This window comes from Ixodes scapularis, unplaced genomic scaffold, assembly GCF_016920785.2.
Source record: "Ixodes scapularis isolate PalLabHiFi unplaced genomic scaffold, ASM1692078v2 PGA_scaffold2__306_contigs__length_199485367, whole genome shotgun sequence".
Lineage (NCBI taxonomy): Eukaryota > Metazoa > Arthropoda > Arachnida > Ixodida > Ixodidae > Ixodes > Ixodes scapularis.
Genome location: NW_024609857.1, coordinates 15,944,124 through 15,967,682, shown reverse-complemented (window position 1 = coordinate 15,967,682; position 23,559 = coordinate 15,944,124). Strand labels below are relative to the sequence as shown.

Here is a 23,559-nt window from a genome sequence, read left to right as displayed (position 1 = left end):
AAATATGATTTGTCTGAAGAAAGACTCAGCAACACAGTGATTTCCTTTGATCTCTTGTGTCAGGTGCTGACGCCTAAACTTTATTTTTTGCCAAGCAAGTGCACTCAACATCACATGAAGAAATGCTTTGCACAGGGTTCGCAAATTCAATCTCTTTTCTGCATATTCAGACTACGCCTATACTTAATTTAAATAGCTTTAAACCTGTACAAAACAAAATTGGGGACCAAGGCCCAACTATCAATTTAAAGTGCCAAACTACGTACACCAACAACTTTGACATATTTACAGTCTTTAAAAAAGCCACGGATGTCCTTTGTACACTGGTGGCAAACAAGTTTGTGTTACATTCTTCATAAAAGCACATAAGGTCTCGCCAGGAAGAATACTGGTTGTGGTAGCCCACGTCAGACATCTGAAACAAGAAAAAAGAAAGAAAACAAACTGTTTCAGCATTTGAAACAAACCAGACCTGTGAGTGGTTGCTTGATTCAGTGATCAAAAGACAGCTGCACACTTATTCCTGGATCATTTTCTGAATTAACAGTTTGAGCTGGTAAAAATATGTGCCACAGACAGGTAAACTTGCCAAATGTCTGTCCCCCCCCTTACCCCCTTGTACAAATAAGGCCTCTTCTAGCCCCCTCAATTAACACATGTTCATGTAGCATACATATATGAAATGATGACTGGGCTCAAACTGCTAATAAAACAAAATGAGGGATTTACTGCGAGAAAGAAATCTGTGCAGGGATGTGAGTGACGTTAACAGAAGGCGCAATCTCTTCCTCAGCTTTGTCGTTCACTCGGACAGAGTGCCCGGAGGAGAAATGTTAATGTTTGCAGTCCATTTAAGCAGTTTCCACACTCGACACCAACGCAGATGAATTTAACAAGCTCTACATTTGACAGCAAACAGTTTAACGACAAAATATATTATTGAAAACAAACTGATCCGCCCCCAAACCAGGATTGTTTGTGCCGACTGAGCATCCCTCCCTCTCCCCGCCGCGTAGCTGACATCATAGCACCACACCGCAAAAGCCCAACCTTTTTGTCGCGTGATGCGTGCCAGGGAAAAATCCTTGGGATTTCCCTGGTGTGAATATCCCTTTATTGTCTACATGCATGCAAGTAAAAAGCCCAAAATCCTGTCAGATGAAATTTGGTGCAAGTGGTGATTAGCCAAGAGTGTCCTAGTCTCTCAAACTATTAATGTGCTAGAACAATCCAGCAAAATCAGTGGGTAATCACAAAAGATCAGTGAAGATCAAGTAACACTAGACAGCACAAACAGAGATGTCTTGAGCCATCCTGCATTTCAGAGTACTAGTGTCTTTTTAGATTTTGCGAGCAAAACGTCTAATTACTATGCCAAAGCTTTAAATCCTGGCCTGCTTTCACAACCCTCCCATAGTTTTGCTATGCAAGCAAACAGTTACTTCCAAGCAGAAGCAAAATCACGCTTATTTGGAACGCGGGAGCATTTGCCTCTCCTAACTGAACCAATTTGTCATGTCACTGGTACATATTTAGGACTGCAAAATATGCGTAGCCCAAGAAAGGCACAAAATGAGGCACAGACGCCAATACAGATGTACACAAAGGAAAACAAATCTGCTGAGAAAATGTGTTCTGATTAAATCTGCACTCTTAAGATATTCTTCACCATTGTGAGCTGCATGCCCGAGCATGCCTGATGGAGACTGCCATGAACAAGAGCACTACAGCCATGGTTTCAACCCAATTTCTGCCACTACCAACTACTATTCTCACGGAGATAACATTTTGTTAGCATGTAGTGCTTTTCCCCGCTTTGTGTCAGCTTTTGATCATATGATAGAATAAGTAGTATAACTGCTGTGTGCCACTGTTTCAACACAGCAGACCTGGTGTGTTGAGAAATGCAACAAATCGATTGCTGCCAAGTACATTTGTGATGAAAGATGAGATTGACGAGCCCTAAAAAGGTTTAAAAGCTTACACTTAGGAACCAATGTGCATAACTTGAAAACTAAAATAAAAAAATGACAAATACAAAATTACTATAAGCAATGAAAGTAGAAAACCTATGAAAGATAGTAGCCACTGACTCCGGTTGCCCACACTTCTAAAATTTCGGGCTAGAGCCACGAAACAGGTTAGAATGCCTAAATAAGTGAAGGAGGAAGTGGCAAAGCGAGTGGTGACTGCTTTTGAGTGAGAGGCATGCCACAGCTGCGGAGTCCAGAGGATGGGCAAAGAGCAGAGATGCAGAGTGAGGAAGATCCACAAACCATTGTTCAATCCCCAAGCTCAACCGTAGACGGGAATAGTACTTGAGAGCTTGGAGGACGGTGGCATGAGCAGAGAGAAAATGAGCATGTGTAAATTCTGCACAATATGAGTTTATTTAAAAGTTGCTTCACATGGTGCAGTTTCACGAAAAGATGTATGATCCCTAAAACATTTTCTGAGGGGGTGCAATAAGAAACCTACAAGATTGACAGGTTTAAAAGGGGTACGGAAACAAAACTTGAAATATGCAAATTTCGTTCGGAAATGAGTCAAGCACGACGGATAATAACCGTAAATGATAATCACCCGTTTGTATTTTGAACGACTGGCTATATTTTTCGCTTTAAACGGTGCACTCAAGCAAGCGCTCGAAGAGAAGCGAACGGAGAGCGCGATGCGTCATAGGATATCGGGCACAAACAAAAAACAGAAAAAAAAAAGATTCCCTGCATTCGTGATGTACTAAGGCTGGCGTGGTTATGAGCTTTGCCCTTGGTGGCGTAGTCAGCGTAGTGGTAGTGTCAATAGCGTCAACGTGTTACAACCGAGCCGTTTGAAGTACCCGTGGAATGACGAGCGTAAGGCTGGCTTAAGGAGCACGCAGCTTCCGCAGCACTGTCAGCTTAGGGTTGAACAGGGTGAGGAAAGCAATGTTTGTCCAAATTTTGAGCGACCGGCTAATCTTCTAGGGGGAGAATAGCTGTCTCCGGGTGCACAAACGAGGGTGTGGTACAATGCAAGATTTGTGAGTTGAGGAAAGCCTGGAAGGAAAATGTTGAATACCAAAGAGCGGCGCTGCTCCGATGGGACTTGCTACGTCATGACTACGTAGCAAGTTCCCCAACCTTGCTAGATTGCTTCCCAAATAGGCTCCACATGCATCCACCAGGTGCACATTGAAAGATTGTTTTTTAGCTTTAAAATTAGTTTTTTTGTGCCTTTCAACAAAAGACTGGTATCTTTGAGGTTATGCTGCAACATGCAACACATTAAAGCTAGAAAATGAGTGCTGGAATTTAGTTTCCGTACCCCTTTAAGACAGAGCAAGGGGGGTTTTAAAGCGCCCAGATCCCAACAAACTAGACATTCAACCTGCAGTACCATAATTGCCATAAAGCTATAGATACACTCAAAAACACTTCTTCAAACACATTTAATTATATACTAAATTTTGCCCTGAATTTAGAAACCTGGCAAAACCAAATGGGTAGCATTTATGATCTGTCCAGATTAATTGTGAAAGTGGGTGATTGATGAGAAAGATATACAGTAAAAGAAAAGCACTACCCCTCAATATCAGAGCTAGAAAATGTATTTGCTTAGAGTGCAAAGCACGAATGCTAACGGGTATTCATGAAATGCACTAAGCTGCCAGTGTTGAAATGTACAGTTCAAACCCTGAACAAAGTTTTCAGTCAATCAACTCCTGTGGTAATCTTTATTCTCATTTGAAAAAGAAGAATTCTGTCCCCGTGTGTGCTTAACTTTAAGCGGGTTTGCTTCTTGGACAAAATAGAAACGTAATTGAAATCTCACATGCGAAATGATGCAAGGGAGCCAGCTATGGTTTGTGCAGATGCGCTGCCCTGCAATGCTAGCGATAAAAAAGAGCACCAATGCAAACTGGAAATGCCAAAAAAAATAAATAAATAAACGGGCATACTTTGATTGCTACTTTTGTTGCATTAATCAACTTTTCATAGACTGGCTGTTCCAGTTATTTACCCGTTTCTCTACTCAAAAGTCAAAAGGGACTGAAGTGAGATCTATGGTCTGTCCCTGCGATTCTGGGAAAGAGTACTATAGAAACTACTGCAATGCTAGTGTCCCTCACACATACATGCACCATGAGCATAACGGCACCTTAGGCAGGCTTGCAATTGCACATGCTTGCTCGCACAAGCAGAGGAATGCTAGATATACTATTTGCAATCATGCGTGGTACTATAAAACTGGCAAGACCATCTGGTCTTTTGCCTTGGTGTTGCAAACAACATGTATGTACTGTCTGAAAAAAAAAGATTAAGTTGATTTTAGCACAAAACATAGCTGGCTAACTTTGAAAAATTAAATACTGGACGAATAGATCCTGACATGTGCCCTTGGCATTCTGAGGCCAATGTAAAAGCTCCAAGTTAAAAAGATGCTGAAGAGATTCTTGAAAAAAAAAAAAGAGTTCAAGGTGAATTCTGGCGCATGTTTGGCATGTTTGACCCGTGAATTTGAATATCACGTTTGTTTTTCCCAAAGATGTAACTAAGCGAAAGAAAATATGAAAAACCTCCGACCAATAGTTACATCATAAAACTATCTTTCGGCCGCCAAGCGTGTGTCGCTCGTGTGGGCAGCATGTGCAATTGCAAGCTTGCCAGGTATATTCCCCCGCACCGACACCAGTCACGTCTTCTTTTTACCCTTTTTGAAAATAGCAAGAGTGCATAGCTTCGATAGACGCTGAAGATACGCGAGAGTGGAGAGTCTGAAAACTCTGGAGTCACACTCCGGGAAAGAAGGTCTTCAGCGGAACTTTGAAAATTATTTTCTGCGGCCTCTGTGCACCAAATTGAAAAATAATCTTAATATTCATAATCCTGGAGGCCAAACGAAATATTACAAAACTGCTAGCAATTTCAACTATGACATAGGAGTGACACTGTTAATTTAATCGATGGAATGAAAAAAAAAAATAAAAAATCCCATAAGCAACTTTAATGTACAGTTTTAGAAACAGGCACGATCCAAGTTCTAATTTATTTCCCTCAAAGACATTTGCATGGACTGTGTAACATGTGTGGGGTGGGGTGTAATTTGTTCTACTCCAAACCCTGAGCCCTTCAAAGTTATTTCACACTGAAAGGCAATGACCCCAGAGCCACTGCATATGTTGTACAGATCATTACATTTGTAAATGCCTAGTTCCCTCACAAGGCAAAATACACACATTCCTCCACTTTGGTAAGTTCATACATACTTGTAAAACAATATTTGGTATATTTGATCCTAGCTACAACCGGGCTAGTATATCATAACTACAGTGACGGCTCATCTGGAGTTGGGAATAAAACGGATTTGTGGCATTTCGCGAAATTGCGATACGTCTCAATAACCTTCATTGCGACAAGACTGGTCAGAAACCGTCCCAAACTATTCTCCAAGCCTATCCTGTGTTCTCGACTAGCAAACCCCTAGGGCAATGAAGACTTTGGAATTGAACGAAAATAAGCATACAAGCTTTGAAATCCTATGAAGAGTGCTTTAAAGATGAATGCCCCTTCCCCACAGGCAGTGTCTTCTCAGAGAGCAATGGCACCATATTTTCGATGCTACAGAGCCTGGGTTTCCGAATTGCCGAAACACCTTGCCATAAAAAGATTCTCGAAGTTTCCCCCAGAATGGTACCCCAAGCAAAAAAAGAAGGAGAGTGGATCTGTAGAGACAGAGAAAGATGGAAGAAACAAAGGAACGAAAAAAGCAAGAGAAATTGCATTCGCATGGTGCGACTGATGAAGTGATGTAAAGCCCGATTTGGGACCTTGCACCAACCTGTCCAAACGCACCAATACCTTGTGTTGCAATATTAACAGTCAAAACTTCTCCCTGACCTTCAGCCTTTGCCACCTCAAAGTGCACACACATTCGCAACCTTAAGCAAGATGTGCATTCGGAAACAGGAAGAACAACCATGGCGATCCCCTCAAATTGTCCTACTGAATGTAGGTAGTGCTATACACTATAAGGTTGGTTGGATTGCTAAAGCTGTTGCTAAAGAAGGCGGTTGCATACTAATCTGAGAGAATGCCCCGTTTACAACAGCTGGCATGACCACCTTAAAAGTCAAGTACCACAACTGAGGAGGAATTCACCAAGTGCTGCAAGTTTTGGGGGAAAGAAGCCGGCAATGATGCAGGAGCCATTCAATCTTACGAGGTACTCGTACGAAAAGAAGGGTGTCAGCAGTGCAGCGGCAAGCTTCGCTAAAAGAGGTGAATGATGAGCTAACAAAAAGCTGTCTGGCAAAAGTATACTTACTGGTAAACATCCTTATAAAACTCGGCATGAAATAAAAACCGTAAAACATGCTATAGACAGAAATTAAAAAATAGATCTCAATAAATTATACCGATACATACAAACTACTACTTAGGCACTAGCACTTCCTGCTAGTAAATTTCATACAATTCCTTGTGTTCACCCGCTACCATTTACCTGGAACGTCTTATTACTTTAAAGGGCCTCTCCAGCCTAAAAATAGTGATCATAGGTCTTCACGCCTCATGCAATCTTACTTACCTTCGATTACGCTGCGAAATTATAGAGCCAAAATATCCAAGATTTTATCGGGAAATTAATTTGAGAAGCCCAGATTTTGATACATGTATTTCAGTTTCCTCACTCGACGAAATGTCTTTGATGCAACAGGATACTACAGCCACTGAGTGCGACGTTGTGTCTTTTGCAGTTTCCATCCTTACCAGAGTCAGGCCGCTCTTGGAAGCCCCATCCCGCCGACAGGCAGGAAGGCAGGAGAGGAAGCAATGTATAGATGGTAAGTTAGGCAAAGGAAGGAGCACCCTAAGGAGACGGCATCCTGATTCTGTTACGTCGCGGCTCGTTTATCGATCCAGTTGCAATATGGGAATTTCCAGAAGCATTCTATATATGCTTTATTCTTCAAATCGCAAGCTGAAACTTCGTGGACACCTCCATGAGGGGGTTCTGGTACCTGCCACAAGGTTTTTATATTAAACTAGCCACACCCATTTTAGGCTGGAGAGGCCCTTTAAGATTTATTTTTTGTAGTCTATGGAAATTCGCACGCACCAATAAACAGATAATCGCAAAAAAATATATGCACCTTCTAGAGCTTGTTTGTACAATATGGCACAAACACAAAGACAAGAACAATGAGTAGGACACAATAACACAGCATAACAAGGCAAGTTCTAAGAACGCCATCAGGTACTAGAGTGGAACGTAACAAAAGATATCATGAGGAAGCATCAGCACCAAGATATATCAGCAGTCTTGAATAAGCTCAGAAACGCTGTGCGCTGTGCGATGCCGGTAATTTAATTGTCAGCCTCTGGAATACGCCATCAAAACTATGGATGTCGGAACATACACGTGTCTAAAGTCAACAGGTGCAACAACGTCCTCATTTTTATGGAACCTTTTGCGAGACGGACAAGTGCTCGCAATTCTTTTTCATGTCACAATGTCGCTGTGTGTACGGACGCTTTTACACCCCGTCAATGAGCTGCCACAATGTGCTCGACCTCAGACGAACTGAACGGGCAGCTTATGGCAGTAACATGGGGGTGCACTCTGTGCAAGGTAGCGTGCGCGGGCAACATTACCTCGGGCAACGTTTGGCATCTCGCACACTTCACACTTGTCCAGCGCCGGGTGGTTCAGGAATGTGCACTTTGAACACTTCCACCGGTTGTCGTCCTGGTTTTCTTCATCCTCCGACAGCAAGGAATGTAGAGACGCCGCTGCAGAGACGGAAACTAGATGTACTGTATGTTTGTGTGTATTACACACTCCTGCATATAAAGAGGTATTAACACGGGGGGGGAAAATACCTCCCTTTGCTTCCCGGGATGCGCATCAAATGGGAATGACGTCACGCTTTTGCACGGAGTCGCGCTGACATACACATCCCAGGGGGAGGGGGAGCCCTTGCTCGGGTTGCAAAACGCTCCCCGCCGTGGCGTGGGATCTCTTTGCAATTGGCGGTATTTTGTTTGCATGTCTGGTGGCAACTTTACAGATTTTGCTCAGCCAGGCACTGGCGATTGCATCAGGATCGACCGCATTCGAAGGAGTCTTTGATATTAATCAATACTGTCCCCAAGCCACTCCTCATATGAGTGGTTTTTGATTGCACGTCCTGTGTGTTGCATCCAGCCATTCAAGAAGCACCTTTCTTTTAGCAGGAAGCAGTAGGTCGTACTCTGCGCCTAACAGCGCTGCTGCTATGATCATGCATCACCATTTCAAGTACGCCTCCATTTTTCTACTCCCGTCAGCGTGCATCGAGCCTCATTGTCGAGTGCGACTGCTAAATGCGTCTGATAACACTGACAATACTCTTGACTCCTCGCCGTTCTTGTGAACGCCTATCACTGACGTCATGCACATCCCTCCCCGAAATCAGCCCCCGTGTGAATACCCCGTTATCCGCAACCACAATTTACTACTCAGGAAAAAAGAAAGAAAAAAATGCTGCACATTATAAGCGCAATAACCACAGAAAGCAATGGATTTCATGGGAAACCCTACTTTTATTTTTAATAGACTCATAGTTGCAGTCACTGCAGCTATTTGAGGTGCCCTCATTGTTACACCTAGCGTTGTACTAATCCATGTCGTCAAGGCAATTGCTGATGCAGCACTTTTTTAAACTGTTCCGCGCTATCTCGTCTAGCAAGGTCGCGGTCGTGCCGGATCTGTCAATACAGCGTGACCACAACCTTTTTTTTTTTTAATCCTTGCGAGCGCTTTTTCAAGCTTAAGATATTATCTGAGCCACTAAACGAGCTAAGCTTAGAGTATCGGCAAACTGCTCCCCAAAATCTTGTTGTGGGCGCCACCATCTTGGTGCTTGTGCAGAGCAGACACAACTGCCGATCGTCATGATTCAAAAGTGTGACTTCCTCAGCATTAGATTCGGTGTTAGGAAGCTTGTGTAATATTGCTTTGCTCTGCCGCGAGCTGTATACACATTCATGGAGGACGAAAAAGTGTTTTCTGTGATTTCAGATAAAGCTTCAGATAACTGGCAACCATGATTTTAAGTCACAAACCTCAAAAGACAGACACATTATGTGCTGCCTACCATAATGAGGGCAAACACTAGAGCACATGGTTTTGATGTGCACGTGGCTTCACCCTGCCTTCCCTGAAGGGGTAACAGATTTGGCCGAGGCCCTAGGTTTTGCTGGGGATCATGGAAGGACGGAAGAGAAAAGGATTACAGTCACAAAGAGGTGATTAGAAGATTGGTGAAAACTATCTAGGGATAATTGAACGATGCACAACTAACTAGCACAGCTGGGGACAGGCGGGACAGAGGAAAATTGGAGCTCCCTCTTTGTGTGGCTCCACCCCAAAGTCTCAACCCTGTCCCCCAGTGGGGTCCGTTGCTGGGGTAACGCCCACAAGGTTGACCAGAGGAAAACGGGTGACTCCCTTGCCGGGAAGAAGAGGCGGGGGTTATTTTTTTTCGTTTTTTTGCCCGATCCCCTGAAGGTCATCCTGGTGATAGTTAGGAGGAGACAATTGGCCTAAAAGGGCAGAAGGAATCATATGTTTGTCATTTTAGACTTGGGCTAGGTAATGCAAGCTACCGCCTGTTACAAAGGGTATAGCCATTAACATTCATCCATCCATCCATGGGTATGTGTCGTTACTCTGAAGCGTAGATTAGTGGCACTAGAATGCACCAGTCTTCGGATGACTCGTCAACGTCGTGAAGGTTGTAGTTCCAGCCTGCCGCTCAGTTTTCGATTTCCTCGACGACGGATCCGACAACAGTCGGATCCTTTGCCGAAGAAATTGAAAACCGCAAAGATAATTGCCGTCAACGGCAACGACGCCCTGCACGTTGCCGTTGCCGTCGAATCGACGGCTCGACTCAGCTGCTCAGCCTGCAAAAACAGTGCAGATGGTTACCCGAAAAAGGGAGAAGGTGAGGAGAAGGCAGTCCTTAGGAGAGACCAGAGCAGAGGGACCCCGGGCAATCTATTTCTACGACTCTGCGCGCATTGCCGTGAAGCCGCACCGCTCGCCGAAATTCGCGTATAACTCGTAGCCGTGCTTTGCCTTTGATTTTATATAAATTTTAATGTAGGTTATATGTGAGAAGATACGGTACGCAGTAGAACGTTCTTACCCTGTGCAGCATGCCTCTATAGTCACCGGCAAGGTAAAAACGGCAGGGAGGAACTTCGGTTGTCCCGCTTCCGACGCAATCTCCGTACCTTCGGTAACGCATCGGCGTCTCGTGCACCTGAAGCGCGCACCTGCAGCCAACGCGTGCTGGAGGCCGGACGTCCCGAAGACCACGGCCCATCGTTCTCCTCTGTCAGTGACTACGGAAGGCAGCAAAGGGCAAACTACGGAGCGCCGACAGTCAGATAATCCAAGGCTCAATCTACAACATGTGCACAAGAGACGAAGCTAGAGGTGATACACGTTTGTTTGAATTCTGAAACTACGGAGCACCTTCAAAAGGAGACTCAAAGACGTGCGTCTGGTACACCAGAGTACTGGAATAGTGTAAGTGTCAACCTCAACCGCAGTTGCAATTACTGAGCGGAAAAGTTACACATAGAACGATTTTGAAAGAGTGAGTCGTTCAAGAGGATGTACATGTCCATTTTTTTAATGTTGCCTCGCAAAGATTGTAGCAAACACTACCACGAAGAAAGGGCAAAGAATAAAAAGCTCGATGCGTCCTTTACACGCGAAACTATCGAAAATACTACAAAATTTGAGGGAACAAACGTCGTGACGGGAACACAGTACAAGAACTGCGGGTACAATCCGCATGCTAGCCGCAAAACTCGCACGTAGGGAAATTTGCACAATGCAGAGCGAATGCCGCAGATCTCGCCGGCAGTGTGCGAAAGGGTCGGCGCTTTCTGGATCGCGAGGTGGCGAGTCCGCACTGTCGAGCAAGGTAGCAATCGGGTCGGGGCCGCTCACCTGGGGGCGCTGGCGTCACGGTGGAGGCAGTGGAGGGGGGGGCCACAGGGACCGTCTGCCCCGGGTTCAGGCGGCGGTAGAAGTGCTCGTCGGTCGCTCCGAGGGGAACCTCCCCCCGCGAGTACAGGTCTACCTCGCTCAGCAGACAGTGGCACTCCACGTCCAGGGTGCGGTTTTCCCTGCGCAGCCTCTGCAGCTCGTCCACCTGCACAGTCCGAGACGCAATACGCGCAGGAAAAGAGTGAAAAGGGAGAGGGAGTCTCGACAACCATCTAGAACAACCACAGCGGAAATCTACATGTACAATACTTTGTTTGCACGCTTACGGAGTGCAGAATCCGCTGCACTGCGCCGAAGGGAACTGTCCTCCTGTGCCTACATTATGGTTCGTAATTTTGGGTGGGAGGAAATACCGCATTTACGCCAGTGATAGACGCACCGTTCTGCAATGGAAGCACGTGAGCCTGCTTTCCCGCAGAGCACGCGAATAGCCAATCACGGCAACCGACAGAAAGATGCCAGCGATTTATGGGATAGAGAATCGTGTTCTCGGCCTCGTCATTTGCTAATTTCTTCACGCGGAGTGCGACAATTGACTGCACCCGCGTTTTGCGTGAAAGTAGGCATGGGTTCTTGTTCGTATTTAGTGCACCTATTACTCGAGTAAATACGGTAATGGTTACAGTCCAACCCTCCCTGTCAAAGTGAAACGCCTCGCTGTAATCGCTGTCTTTTTCGAATGCCGGGCCGCCACAAGTGCTCGATGCCTTCCGTCATTCTTTGGATGCAGGTGCACACTCGAGGCTCGTGAGACAATTGAAGCACTTCCCTGCCCTTCTTATTTTGTCAGTGACCATATACGTAGAATGGCAGGCGATTGTCAATACGTTCCTAACAGAGGCCGATTAGCTAGCAGCGTAACTGCGGCCAAACGATTCGCAGGACATTCTGTATCTGCAGACCACCGCTTTTTATTTCGGATGCCAACATACCTTTCTTTCTTTCTAAAACATGTTGACGTTTCTCTAGGTACTATGGAGAGCCAGCTGCTCGGGCACTTGCAATACGAGACAGTTAGCAGAACGATGTTTTCCAAGCAAGCACTGTGCACCCGTTACACACGAGGATAAAGGTAGGAGCAGGGTATGGCAAATTGTAAGCGTTGACATCAGTAGTGCCGAGACAAAGAGTGAGGAAGAGAGCGACAGAGGAGCAGAAAAAGAAGGCAGACAATAAGTAAACATGTCTGTTTCGTCAAGACGGATTTAAACGGTTAGAGTTCTTGTCAAATTTAGTTCTCCTTCATACAATGCACGACACCGGTGTTTCCCTGCAAAATGAAGCTAAAAAAAAAGAAATAATCAATCTTGAAAATTATAATTTACTACATCTTTGTATTTTCTAGAGCTTCGCTGAGAGCACTAATGTTCACATCTACGATTTACCCTTCCAAGGAAGCCGAGGTGCACAAGATGGCAGACCTTTTCCCCTGGCTTTATTACGCGGACTCTACGGCAAGATGCACCACCGGACACCAGCGAGGCACACCTCCTTAAACAACTCACGTGGGTAGGCGTCACGTCGAGCAGCGTCTTCGTTATGAGTTGGGTCTCTTTGGCTTCCACTTCTCTCCTCAGCTGCTGGAGAACCTCCAGCTGCTGGGCGTAGGTCCGCTGCAGCAGCTCGTACCTCTGGCGCTGGTGCGTCAACAGCGCTGCAACGGCACAAGGCTCTGACTGGCAGCCCCGAGAGTTCACCACTAGGTTGTACCCAAGACGCCCGCTCGCCCCAAAAAGGAGAGATGCCCTACGGCTCTCCTAGTGCTCGCTCGACGAGAGAACGGATAGTTTGAGTTCACAAATTTGCAATACTCCGTATCACCTCACAACGAACCGTAGAGGACGTTACGTGCCACAAAAGCCAGCCCCATAGCCCTGGGGCAATCGAGTCTGGCATGACACGTCACGCCATCTAGCTCGAAATATTCGCAAAACTAAAAAGTTCCTTCCCCCAGTTCGCTAACAAATAAGCATACAAGCAAAAAAAAAAAACGTGTGAGAGAATGAGATTATTGCTGTTGTCACGGCATCTCAACTCCTGGCTGCTGAAGCTTCAGTGCACTGTGAATCTGGAAGCGACCTGCAGCAAAACCGGCATCGGCCGGTGACAACGTTACACTTCCGCGACGTCACCGAGCGGAAATCGAGGGATAACTTTTTAGGATGCGGTAAGCACACCGGTCGGAGATGCGTCCCAGGTACCGTACCACAACTGAGAAAGGTAACCGAGAGAAGCGACTGGCTAACCTTGCGTCATGTCGTCGAGAGCCGGAGGTAATCGGTTCCCGGGAGGATCCAGTTCAACAGGGGGAAACCAGGGACCGACGCTGGGGTTGAAGTTGGTCTTTGACAATGCGCAGAATATGCAGAAGAAAAAAAGGCAGCCTTGATTACTCTAGACAAGCTCACTCTCGTAAGCCTCTATAGCACGTTTTGTACGTGGAAATGTCTGTCCCGACTCGGGCGACGGGAAAGCTATATCCCCCTCTGCTAGGGTTAGGCTCAGTAAGGTTTCATTCCTTCAGGAGCCGTAAGCATATCGAACGGTCATCGTGATGCGGCGCAAAAACGGTTTGGATTGGGAAGGCTCAACGCAGTAAGGTCGATTTCACGTAATGCGATTGAATGTATGATACTCCACCAATGCTATCGTTGTCCCCCTTTTCCAACGCAAACAGTGATGCTCCTGTGGCACTGCACATGTATTTGCAATAAAAAAGGCATCATCTGATGTGGCCTTTGCACATGAGGAACACATAAATGATACTAAACGAATGACGGAGGCTCACAGTCTCAGCATCATTTGTAACCTATAAATTGCATCACCCAATCAAATTCATGATATACCAATCACACATTAATAACTGCTCCATTCTCACACGACCTTCCCTTCCACCTTTCCTTTTATAAACGCTTCTCACAACTTCAATTTTCAACGCAGCTGCAAGGGGAAGAAGCTGCCCAAATATGTCGATGAAAGTAAATTCTATATTCGCCAATAAATTCCAAAATTCCCCGCTTTCTCTTACGAAAATAATCATACCACTTGAAAGTAACCGGGTTAAGTTTAGTTATTATTCCAAGGAACACCTCGCAAGTGATTTCCATTAATCGAAACGTTTAATTTATGTCACTTACTGATTTTGTTTCTCTCATGTTCATGTTCATAATTAACCAAACTGTTATTCGGCAATTTTCAATGTTAGTGTTTGTATTAGACACCCCTCTCACGTAATGCACTTCATTGAAGTGTCTTTGAGGATCAATAAACAGAATTCTTACGCAACCTCGAAGACCACTAAAGTCAAACTAACAAAAATAGCTCGATCACCTTCCCCTTCCCTTTCAAGGCCCGTTCACACTCTTGCAACCTCTTAAAACTGGTGTTCCTTGAAACCTCTTACAACGAGAGGACACACTGGTACCATCTATCCGGTAGCAGTGTAAACTTGGCGGTCCGACATAATTTCAATTTCTCTCGCGCATTATCCTTTCTTTCTTGGCTCGAAAAACTTTTGTCAACGTTATAAATGAGCCCTTCTTATAGGTATTACGCACGTTTGACCACGGAAATATTGCAAAACCTGCGCTCTTGTAAAATGCAGTTCCAGGGTCACCGCATAGATGGCACCAGCGTGCCAGTGTGTTCTCTCGTCCTAAGAAATTTTAAGAGGTTTTAACAAGTCTCGTCTCTCTCGGTCGTACTCAATTGCAAGAGTGTGAACGAGCCTTTAGGAACACTTCCACAACTCTTATTTTCGAGACTGCTTCACATAGAAGAAGCTGCCCGCATATGTCAACGATATGATGCTACTTTACTGAAACAGCCGCATTCCTCCAACAGACCCTTGCCCTAAAGCCACAGTCAGACTGCTTGTACGTCAAAAAAAAGAAAAAGACACAATGTTTGCAGCAGATACGAGCATTATCTGCGGGCACGCCGAAGCACGTACGCTTCGTACAACTGTATACTTTGAACACGTCTGACAGGCGGTTTCCGTAGGACCATTGTGACACAACCGTCCTACAAAAAACAAACACACCTCAGACAGTGTTTGCAAACAGTCTTTTGTACAAAGCAGTAGCGGTGGCGACCACGGCCTGAAGAGCAACTCCGGTAAATATTTTCGAATTCGGGATTACAACTGTTTTCAGCTCAGTCGGTGTCCCCGAATTACAAAGTATAATTTTTAATGTGAAAGCATTAACTGTCCCATGGAGCGAGCAGACGTCATCAGTTTTGAAGCCGCGCCAAACGGCACCTTAAATCCTTTCTCCAAGCGAAGCCAGCTCCCAGCTATGAAACCACGCCAAAAAGCCTAGCCAAACAGCACCTAGTTTCCTCAATCCCAAAGGAGCGGAGTAAAGCTGATAATTTCGGCTTCGGTCCCACTGGCTGGCGCGTGTCGACGAGGCTCCAATTGGCCGCTGCGCGTCAGTTTCAACGATCGCCACCCCAAGGCGCTCCATGACAGTCAGCGCAACGGTAACACGAAACGTCCAAGGTCAGAGCGGTGAGGAGAGGGCACGCCCACCCTCGGCACAAATAAAAACGCTGCAGACGAAATAAGGGAGTGGAAGAATGACGTGCAAGCTTTCGCATTCACAACTCATAAGAAGCGTTTAGGTGTACTTCAAGCCTTTTTGTATCACTAAAGCGATACCAGTCATTTATTTCGGTTTCCTTTTCGACTGGAGTTGCCCTTCGAAGCTCACAAGCGACGTTGCACAAATGACCAGCTCACCGGCGACCTGTACTCCCGCAACCACGGTGCGGTGATGGCAGGAGGTGCCCGGGAACTTCCAGGTGCCCCGTGAGGACCGGTTTCTTCGCGGGGGCTCAGTCTCGTCTGCACCGGGGGACGGGGAGATGGCATCTGCCGCACGGGGCTCAAGGTTCCGGGGTAAGGTGGGGGCAGGTCTTCGTCCACCGCAAAGGGAGGGTCCAAGGGCTCAAACACGCGGGCCGCGCACGAACCCCCGCCGAAGCCGTCGCCGCCGCACCCGCGGCTTGGAGGGTTCTCCTCGGAGTCGTACTGACTGTACAGCTGGTTCTGGCTGGCGAGCGTCAGCTGCTGGATGCACTGCTCGCGGTTCCGGGGGTACTGCGGGTTGCGGGGAAAGCGCAAGTGTAAAGGTTCATTCGTACACTTGCGTCTGCTTATGACCGAGTTCCTCTGATCTCTTAAAGAGACGCTAAACCCAGGGGAGAAACTTTTTTTTTTCTACCTAATTAGAACAGGCAAATTTAAAAATAAACGTTTGTCAAAAAAAAAAAAAAAGGAATTAAATATTTATGTTACAATTCAAATTTTTCGATTTGCGGGCAAAACCAAAACTACTCCTGTGGGATGGTGACAATAGCATTTGTACATAACTAGTGTGCACTCTGATATCCAGTGAACTTAGAGTGCACACAAGTTGGGTACAAATGCCATCATCATCATCCCACAGGGGTACAGTATGGTTTCACCTGCAAATTAAAAAATGCAAATTGTAACATAAATATATATTTTTTTTTTTACACACTATTTTTTAAGATTAAGCTATAGTCGGTGACAGGTTAAGAAGGAAGTGGAAGCTCCGCCCACCACTTTCCACTTTAGCAGAGCGAACGGTGGAGAGGAGGTCTCCTCCTCCCCAGCATTCGCTCTGCTATAGTGGAAAGAGGAGGGGCTTCCACTTCCTTTTTGACCTGTCACCGACTATAGTAGGAAAATTTCTTTCTTTTTTCCCCTAGGGTTAGTGTTTTTTTAAGGCTGGTTCACACACCTGCAACGGCTTACAACCATGTACTATCGCGGACAATATGAGCTGAAACAGCGCTCCGGCCTGTGCATGGTACTACCTGCGCAGCCTGTCGCATCGCTCCGCAAACACGGTGCAACCTGAGGCCGAGATAAATTCTCACTTGCGCTCACTGCGCCTCTGCGCTCTTCCGGCCATCTGCTAGCCCAATGTTCACGTTTTCAGCTAACATGCATTTTAGTGCATTTCAAGAAAGCGCCGAAATGGAAAATGCGCTGTCACGCTCGTATCTCCTCGAGGAGCGCTGCCTGACGAAGCCAGACTTGTACCGTACGCATTACAAGTAATCAAATTATTTGTGATTGATTACTTTTTGCAGTAATTTTGTAATCAGTTGATTACTTTTATTAGGCAGTAATCACAAGAGTAATCTGATTACTTTTTGTAATCAGATTACTCAATCTGATTACAATCAAAAGAAGTAACAAAAATTACTTCTAACCGTTACTATGTTTCCTCAGGAACCTGCTTTCGAGTACGACGGACGCTACTAGCGTCCGTCGTGCTCCCCTGGTTCAAGGTGGGATGGGTCCATGGCGATGCCAGGTGGCAGGAGTTGACGCAACTGCTCAAGGCAAGGTGAACCGCCCATGCAATGGGGAGCCAGAATCAAGATGCTAAGATGACTGTGTACTATCCCCCGACATAGATTTTTTTCAACTTTTCTGTGCCGGGGACGTCTAACGGCAGTGGGGAAGTGCCCAGGTACTTGACTTCGCGAGACAATACAACGGACCTCCTGAAGGACTTCCCTCGCCATCAGAAATTGTTCCTCAGATTCAACACTGCCTTGCCCTCCAGCGCGTCTGTTGAGGGGGCTTTCAGCGTAGCAGCAGACATATTCACAAGAAAACGTGAGAAAATGAACGACGCAAACTTTGAGCGACACTTCTTGCTTCAGCTTAACAAGATCTAACCCCCCCCTTCCCGAAACTGGCGAACGCCCAAATCATTAAACTTCTTCAAACGAATACTATGCTTATGTTCGCATTGTGAAGGTGCAACGACCACGAAGAGGGAACCAGCTTTTTCTTCTTCAATACTTGTGAAAATGTGAAATATAGGTTGGACGTTTTTCATTGTTATGAGCGCTAAAGATGTAAGTCTTCACACAATAAAGTAATCGGAAAAGTAACGGTTACCTCTTGAAGTAATGTCCGATTAATTTTGCTGTCGAGTGATCTAGTAACCCAATCGAATACTTTTTAGCCAAGAGTAATAGTAATTGTAATCGATTACTTTTTTTTAGTAACGTGTACAAGACTGGACGAAGCTGCTTTGGCCCCCAAAAGGAGCCGATCTGAATATCATCAAAAACATTTGGAGGCGCATCAAGGTAGCCATGTCACGGCGTCCCCTCCACCGCACCACTGCCCACAAATCGTGGAAAGCAAACAGAGGTGAATGGGAGTGGCTTCGGGCTGAGCCAGACTTCGTGGTCGTGCTCTATGATTTCTTACCAGACATGAGAGCCGTGGTCGCAAGTCAGGGGAGAATGACACGGTATTAAATTATTTTGCAAGTTTTACTGCGCCTCAGGACCCCCTGAACTAGACTTCTGCAGATTGTAACAAAGCTTGATGCTATGGTTGCGACGCACTGTGTGACGCCGTTAACCACGCATACTTTTGAGGGATGCCTCCTTCATCCCGATCTTCTTGTATAGTGCAGTTCAACTTCCACGCCGACTATTAATCTTTTGTATCTGACATTGTCCTCTGCAAATATTCTTTCGATTAAGTTTCAATCTTCTTCTCTTTACAAATATATGACTGTTTGTCCCACCTTATTAAGACTAGGAATTCATAAACAAAAAACTGGTGTCTTGTCAGCAACTTGTTTTGCTTGAAACAAACACGTGGGCCCAGTAATAAAGAAATAATATCTTTGAACCTTTTCATACTTTTCACGGAGACGCTACTAGGTTTGACGTCTCCTTTGAGATCGCCGCCGCCGTTGAGATAACCCCATGGTTACTCGATCGATACCTGTGTTGGTAGCAATAATCCCACGACTTTAAAACCAGTTAAATTCTCTTACGACGAGGGAATGCACTGGCATCGTCTATCGGATAGCACCTTCAAGATTACCATACTTTTTCTCTTTTTTTATTTTTTTGCGTGCAATTTTTTTTTTTTCCCTCAAATTTCTTTAGCAATGTTATAAACAATTATTCTTCATAGGTACTATGTACATTTGATCTCGGAAATACCGCAAAACCTTCGCTCTAGTGAAATGCAGTTCCGGAGCCATTTCATAGATGGCGACGGCGTGCTGGCGTGTTCTCTCGTCGTGAGATATCGTGGGAACCTGGTCGTAAGCAGATGCAAGTGTGTGAACCGGCCTTAAAGGCTGGTTCACACAGCAGTTTTCTTACGTTATGAATAAGATACTGAAACATTCGTGTCTCGAATGTCACTTGCCAGGCTATCCTCTTCAACTGGTAGTCACGCTTAAAATGAGGCACGGATGTCCCGACAACATGTGGCGTAAGCATACATAAGCTTGCATAATATAACCTAATGCAAATAAATGGGGGCTGCATGAACCAGTTTTTACATTGCTGGCACACTCGTGGGTCTGACGGGTCCTCTCCACCTCCTGGCTGAGAAGCGTTACATGGCAAACCGCTCGTGCCATAGCAATGGATCGACAACCCTACTTTTCTGACTATAGGGGGTATTCACTGGACGCCATATCTGAGGTAACTGCTCACAGCGCATGCCCGGGAAGAGTTTCCCGTCAGCTCTCGGGCAATCGCAAGAGAAGAGGGGAAGGAGAAATCCTCTTATCACCGGGACTCTCCTTTGTAGGTCCCAGGCTTCCCCAAACGTCGCTATTCTCCCTCTAGGAGATTAAATTGCCACTTAAAATTCGTACAAAAGCATCTTTCCCCTCTCTCTCTCTCTTCCCCGGTGGTAAGAAAGCAGCAGCGGGTTTAGCTATGACCGCCAATGAATACTCCCTATACTTGGTGGACTATACAACAAGCGAATGCTCTGGAATGCGTCTTTGGTGCATTGTAACGCAGGAAGGAGTACTCCACTCAAAGGGCAACATAGAGAATGCGCACGGAATGCGTGACGACAAGGCACCCAAGCGTTTGCGGTTGTCGGTCGAGGCCAGGGAGAAACAAAATCGTGCAGGGGCATTTGGGGGGTAAGCGAGCGCACGAGGTAAGCGAGGAACGGGCAAACTTGCACGCCGTATAGATATTTCAAATTCAAAATTTATGTGGTGTGTAAAAGGGGAAAAAGGAAAAACAGTCAAACAAGATAGTTCTTTAAAACAAGACGTCATGGCTTTTGTGTTAATGACGATTTCTGTACGATAAGGACTTCCTTTGCGCTAATAGACAACGCACGTTCGAGGTATTTTCTGACGGAGAATCGTTTTAAGTGTAGACTATGCACAGAGTGCGGACAATTGAAAGAAGACTGTGCGGACCATAGCCCGCAATGTACGGTACAACACCGAGGTAAAGGCACGAACGCTCTTGGTTTTGTCGTGACTGCTAACGAAGCGCACCCACCAGTTGCACGTAGGACCGTATCACCGTGTCCGGCAGCTCCGGAAACTGCACCCGCATGTCGTTGTACAGGTCACGATGGGGGTGGGAGATGGAGCAGGCCGCCATCACCTAAGTGGGCAGCACTTGCCGACGAGGCCGTCCTCGCCTTCAGTACGTCTGCACAAAATCCCAGTTTCGGTTCAATCAACTCCATGTACGGTGGAATGCGTCATCGACTGGCATGTTTAACGTCCTATCCCTTCCCTAAATGAAAAGTGGTCCCGAAGGGGCAACAAGTGACGTGAAAGCAGACTGAGTGCCACGCTGTTGGAGGTCTCGATGTCGGCAGTTGGTGCTAGAAGTTCCGGTGAGCAGCACGAGCGAAGGTGAGTGTCGCCGTCACCGTCATCGCAGCGTCTCGACTCCTGGCTGTCAAAGCTTTTGTGAAGTGTCAAGCTGGGGACCGACCTGCGGCAGAACAGGCGTCTGCCACGTTTACCACTGCTGCCCCGACACTGCCAGGATCCCGGCTGGCGACAGCGTGACACTCGTCACGCTGACATCGTCAGACAAAATAAGGGGGACCACTTTTCAGCACGCCACAAACACATCAGTCGGCATGGGAGTACCAACCGGGGGGGCAAGGGGGGGTGCTTGCCCCCCCAATTCTCAAAGTGGGGGGCAAGGCATGTGTTTTGCCCCCCCTGAAACAGCCGCCACTAGGCAGGGCAAACACTGTCCGGCGGCTCCCAAGGAATACCAAGGGCACGCCCCTTGGCCCAGGAGGGGGGGGGGGGGGGGGGGGGGGGTCTGGTTTGCTTCCCCACTCAAAAACAAGTTGGTACGCCACCGTCAGTCGGAGACACGTTCCAGGCACCATAACTCTAGGGCAGCATCCTAGGGGTTCGCTACATGAGGGGGTGAATTTCAAAGGTAGCTATGGAGACCTCATCGAAACAGCATCTACTCCAATCAGTTCATTCCAAAACAGGTCTACGTGTGGGTGAGCACTTTTCGGCATACCACAAAAAAAAAAAACAAAAAAAAAAAAACACCAGCAGATTGAAAGCGTGGCACTCTGAGCTACGACCGATTAAATTATTTATTTTATTTGTTTATGGCACCTGCAAAATTTTAATACTTGAAGCCCGGAGTTATATATAACTCGGTTAATATTGTTGCAAAGAGCCACGTAATTAACACGTCTAGCATCCCCGTGTTCCTCCAGTCCTCGAAGAGAAAATGGGCACTGTCCAGAATAAAGCCGAAGCCAAGTTGCGAGTGGAATCATCCGAACGAGGGTCTAACAAAAGCACAAAGCTTGCATTGGGCATAGTTGGGCGATTTTTTTGTCACAAGGGTGATGGCGTATCCAGGGGGAAAGCTTACAGGGCCTCAGGCCCCCCCCCTCCCCCTCCCCCCCCCCCCCCTCCCCCCAAATCCAGCTGACCCTATCATATACACATGCACTTTGACCCCTCTCCTTCCCCTCCACACACCAATTCATAGACATCCCACCCACCTCAGCTTCCACCCCACCCCCACCCTTGAAAGAAATTCCTGGCTACGCCACTGGCGTGTGCAGAAACCAAATTCGAGCGAAGTGAAGCGTTTACGCATGTGCCATGACAGCGGCAGCGCCACCGCAGCGGCATGACTTTCAGAGCAGGGTGATGGTGCATATCACTGGTTGTGCGATCCCAAAAACAAACTACTTGTTTTGAAGGCCTTACTTGTGTGCTGCTGTCTGTCTTTCATTCATTTATGAAGGAAACTGGTAACCAAACCATTTTCACCTTGTGAATATGTAGTGAATCAGTCAGTTTTTGGTACAAGTTCCACAGGTTGCTGTCATTTAAGTGTTAAACTCACGTGCGATCACTGGTTTGCGGGGACGTGCATCGTGAAGTATAAATTGATGAGAAAATAACCAATTTCTTTCATAAGTCAGAGGAGTTGCCACAGTGATGATTTGCTTTACAAAAAACTGCCCTGTGAGATGAGTTGACCGGCTACGGACTGTCTTTCGACGAATATAAGTCTACATATATTTCTTTCTAATGAAGCGGGCCTACGACTGGAGCATAGAGCACTTAACTCCAGTCATTGTTGTAAAGTGCCAAGGAGAAAAGAAAATCCTGGGAACGATATAATTTGTGACGCAACCATTACATTTTAAAGGTTTACTATGTTGGTAAATAAAACCCTCAACATGTGTATGAAAAAATTAAAAAGAAGCAAACAAGAAAAGTTGCTCAAGGTTTTCTTCAATGCAATGAATTTACCAGTAATCGTAGTGCGTCTATATCGCATGTTGATTCTTTTTCCGAGGTTTTGCATTTCTTAAAACACCGACACTAAATATTGCGGTCCTTTAGGGTTCCATTAAAAAAAAAGAACCCCATTAATCGACCAACTGGTAAATCCGCATCCGCAATAACCCGCAGGGGACACCTTTATCATAGTCCGGAAGGAAGTTCGTGTCCGTGCTTGCGGCGCAGTGTCCGGGGCTCTTCAAATGTTCTCGATCCCAAAAACGTGGCGAAATAAATGCCACTTTGTAACAACGCGCCAGCGTAAAAATAAAGCACTGCTTGTTTTTATTGTTGTTGCTTGTTTTTTGCTGCGGTTCGTCCCGGCTGATTAGTCGCGTCACTTTTCTACGCCAAAAGTTGGTTTCCACGCAATCGCAATACTCGTGACCGCTAAAAAAGTTGAGCGTTACTAATTCTCATTCGGCGTTGCCTCAACCGGCCTGAAACTACGGCGCACGATCACGGCATATGCAAGACGAAGGCAGTCGACCTTAGGGGATTGCAAACGGGAGCAATCACTTTCGAGAACACAACCTTGTTGACAGATGTAGGCCTAAAAGTGTCGAGTACCTTTCACGGAGAACGCAGCGGGATAGCAGTGATGACAGCAGTGGACTGTGCCGTCATAAGCTGACCCCGATGAGTTGAATTAGTCGAAAAACGTGGACATTCCGCATGTGTTTCAGACGTGGACCACCCGCAAAGCTTACCATCTATGCAACATTGACCAAACTTCCGTCACGTAAGAGACGACGGCCATCACCTGTTTACAGGCTCGTTGTTGCCAGCTTGATTGTTTGCCTTTTTTTCCCCTTTTAAAGATAGTTTCTACTTTAACTGGCCGATATTTTTATTAACAATTTTTATTAACTTTACT

General features: G+C 46.2%; 1 protein-coding gene across 2 annotated transcripts; it reads right to left on the bottom strand.

The window, feature by feature from the left end:
- Nucleotides 1-40: 40 nt before the first annotated feature.
- Nucleotides 41-23,473, bottom strand: LOC8034022 (TGF-beta-activated kinase 1 and MAP3K7-binding protein 2). Of its 2 annotated transcripts, none has more exons than XM_002407391.4 (8): nt 23,253-23,473; nt 20,389-20,544; nt 15,794-16,153; nt 13,296-13,392; nt 12,555-12,703; nt 10,990-11,194; nt 7,635-7,772; nt 41-415 (listed from the first exon to the last, which is right to left on the bottom strand). In XM_002407391.4, the coding sequence occupies exons 2-8, from the start codon at nt 20,491-20,493 to the stop codon at nt 408-410; spliced, it is 1,062 nt and encodes a 353-aa protein (XP_002407435.3). In that variant the 5' UTR covers nt 20,494-20,544; nt 23,253-23,473; the 3' UTR covers nt 41-407. The 2 variants fall into 2 exon arrangements, with proteins under 2 accessions (XP_002407435.3, XP_029843483.2); XM_029987623.3 differs by having other exon boundaries at nt 23,393-23,473.
- Nucleotides 23,474-23,559: the final 86 nt, after the last annotated feature.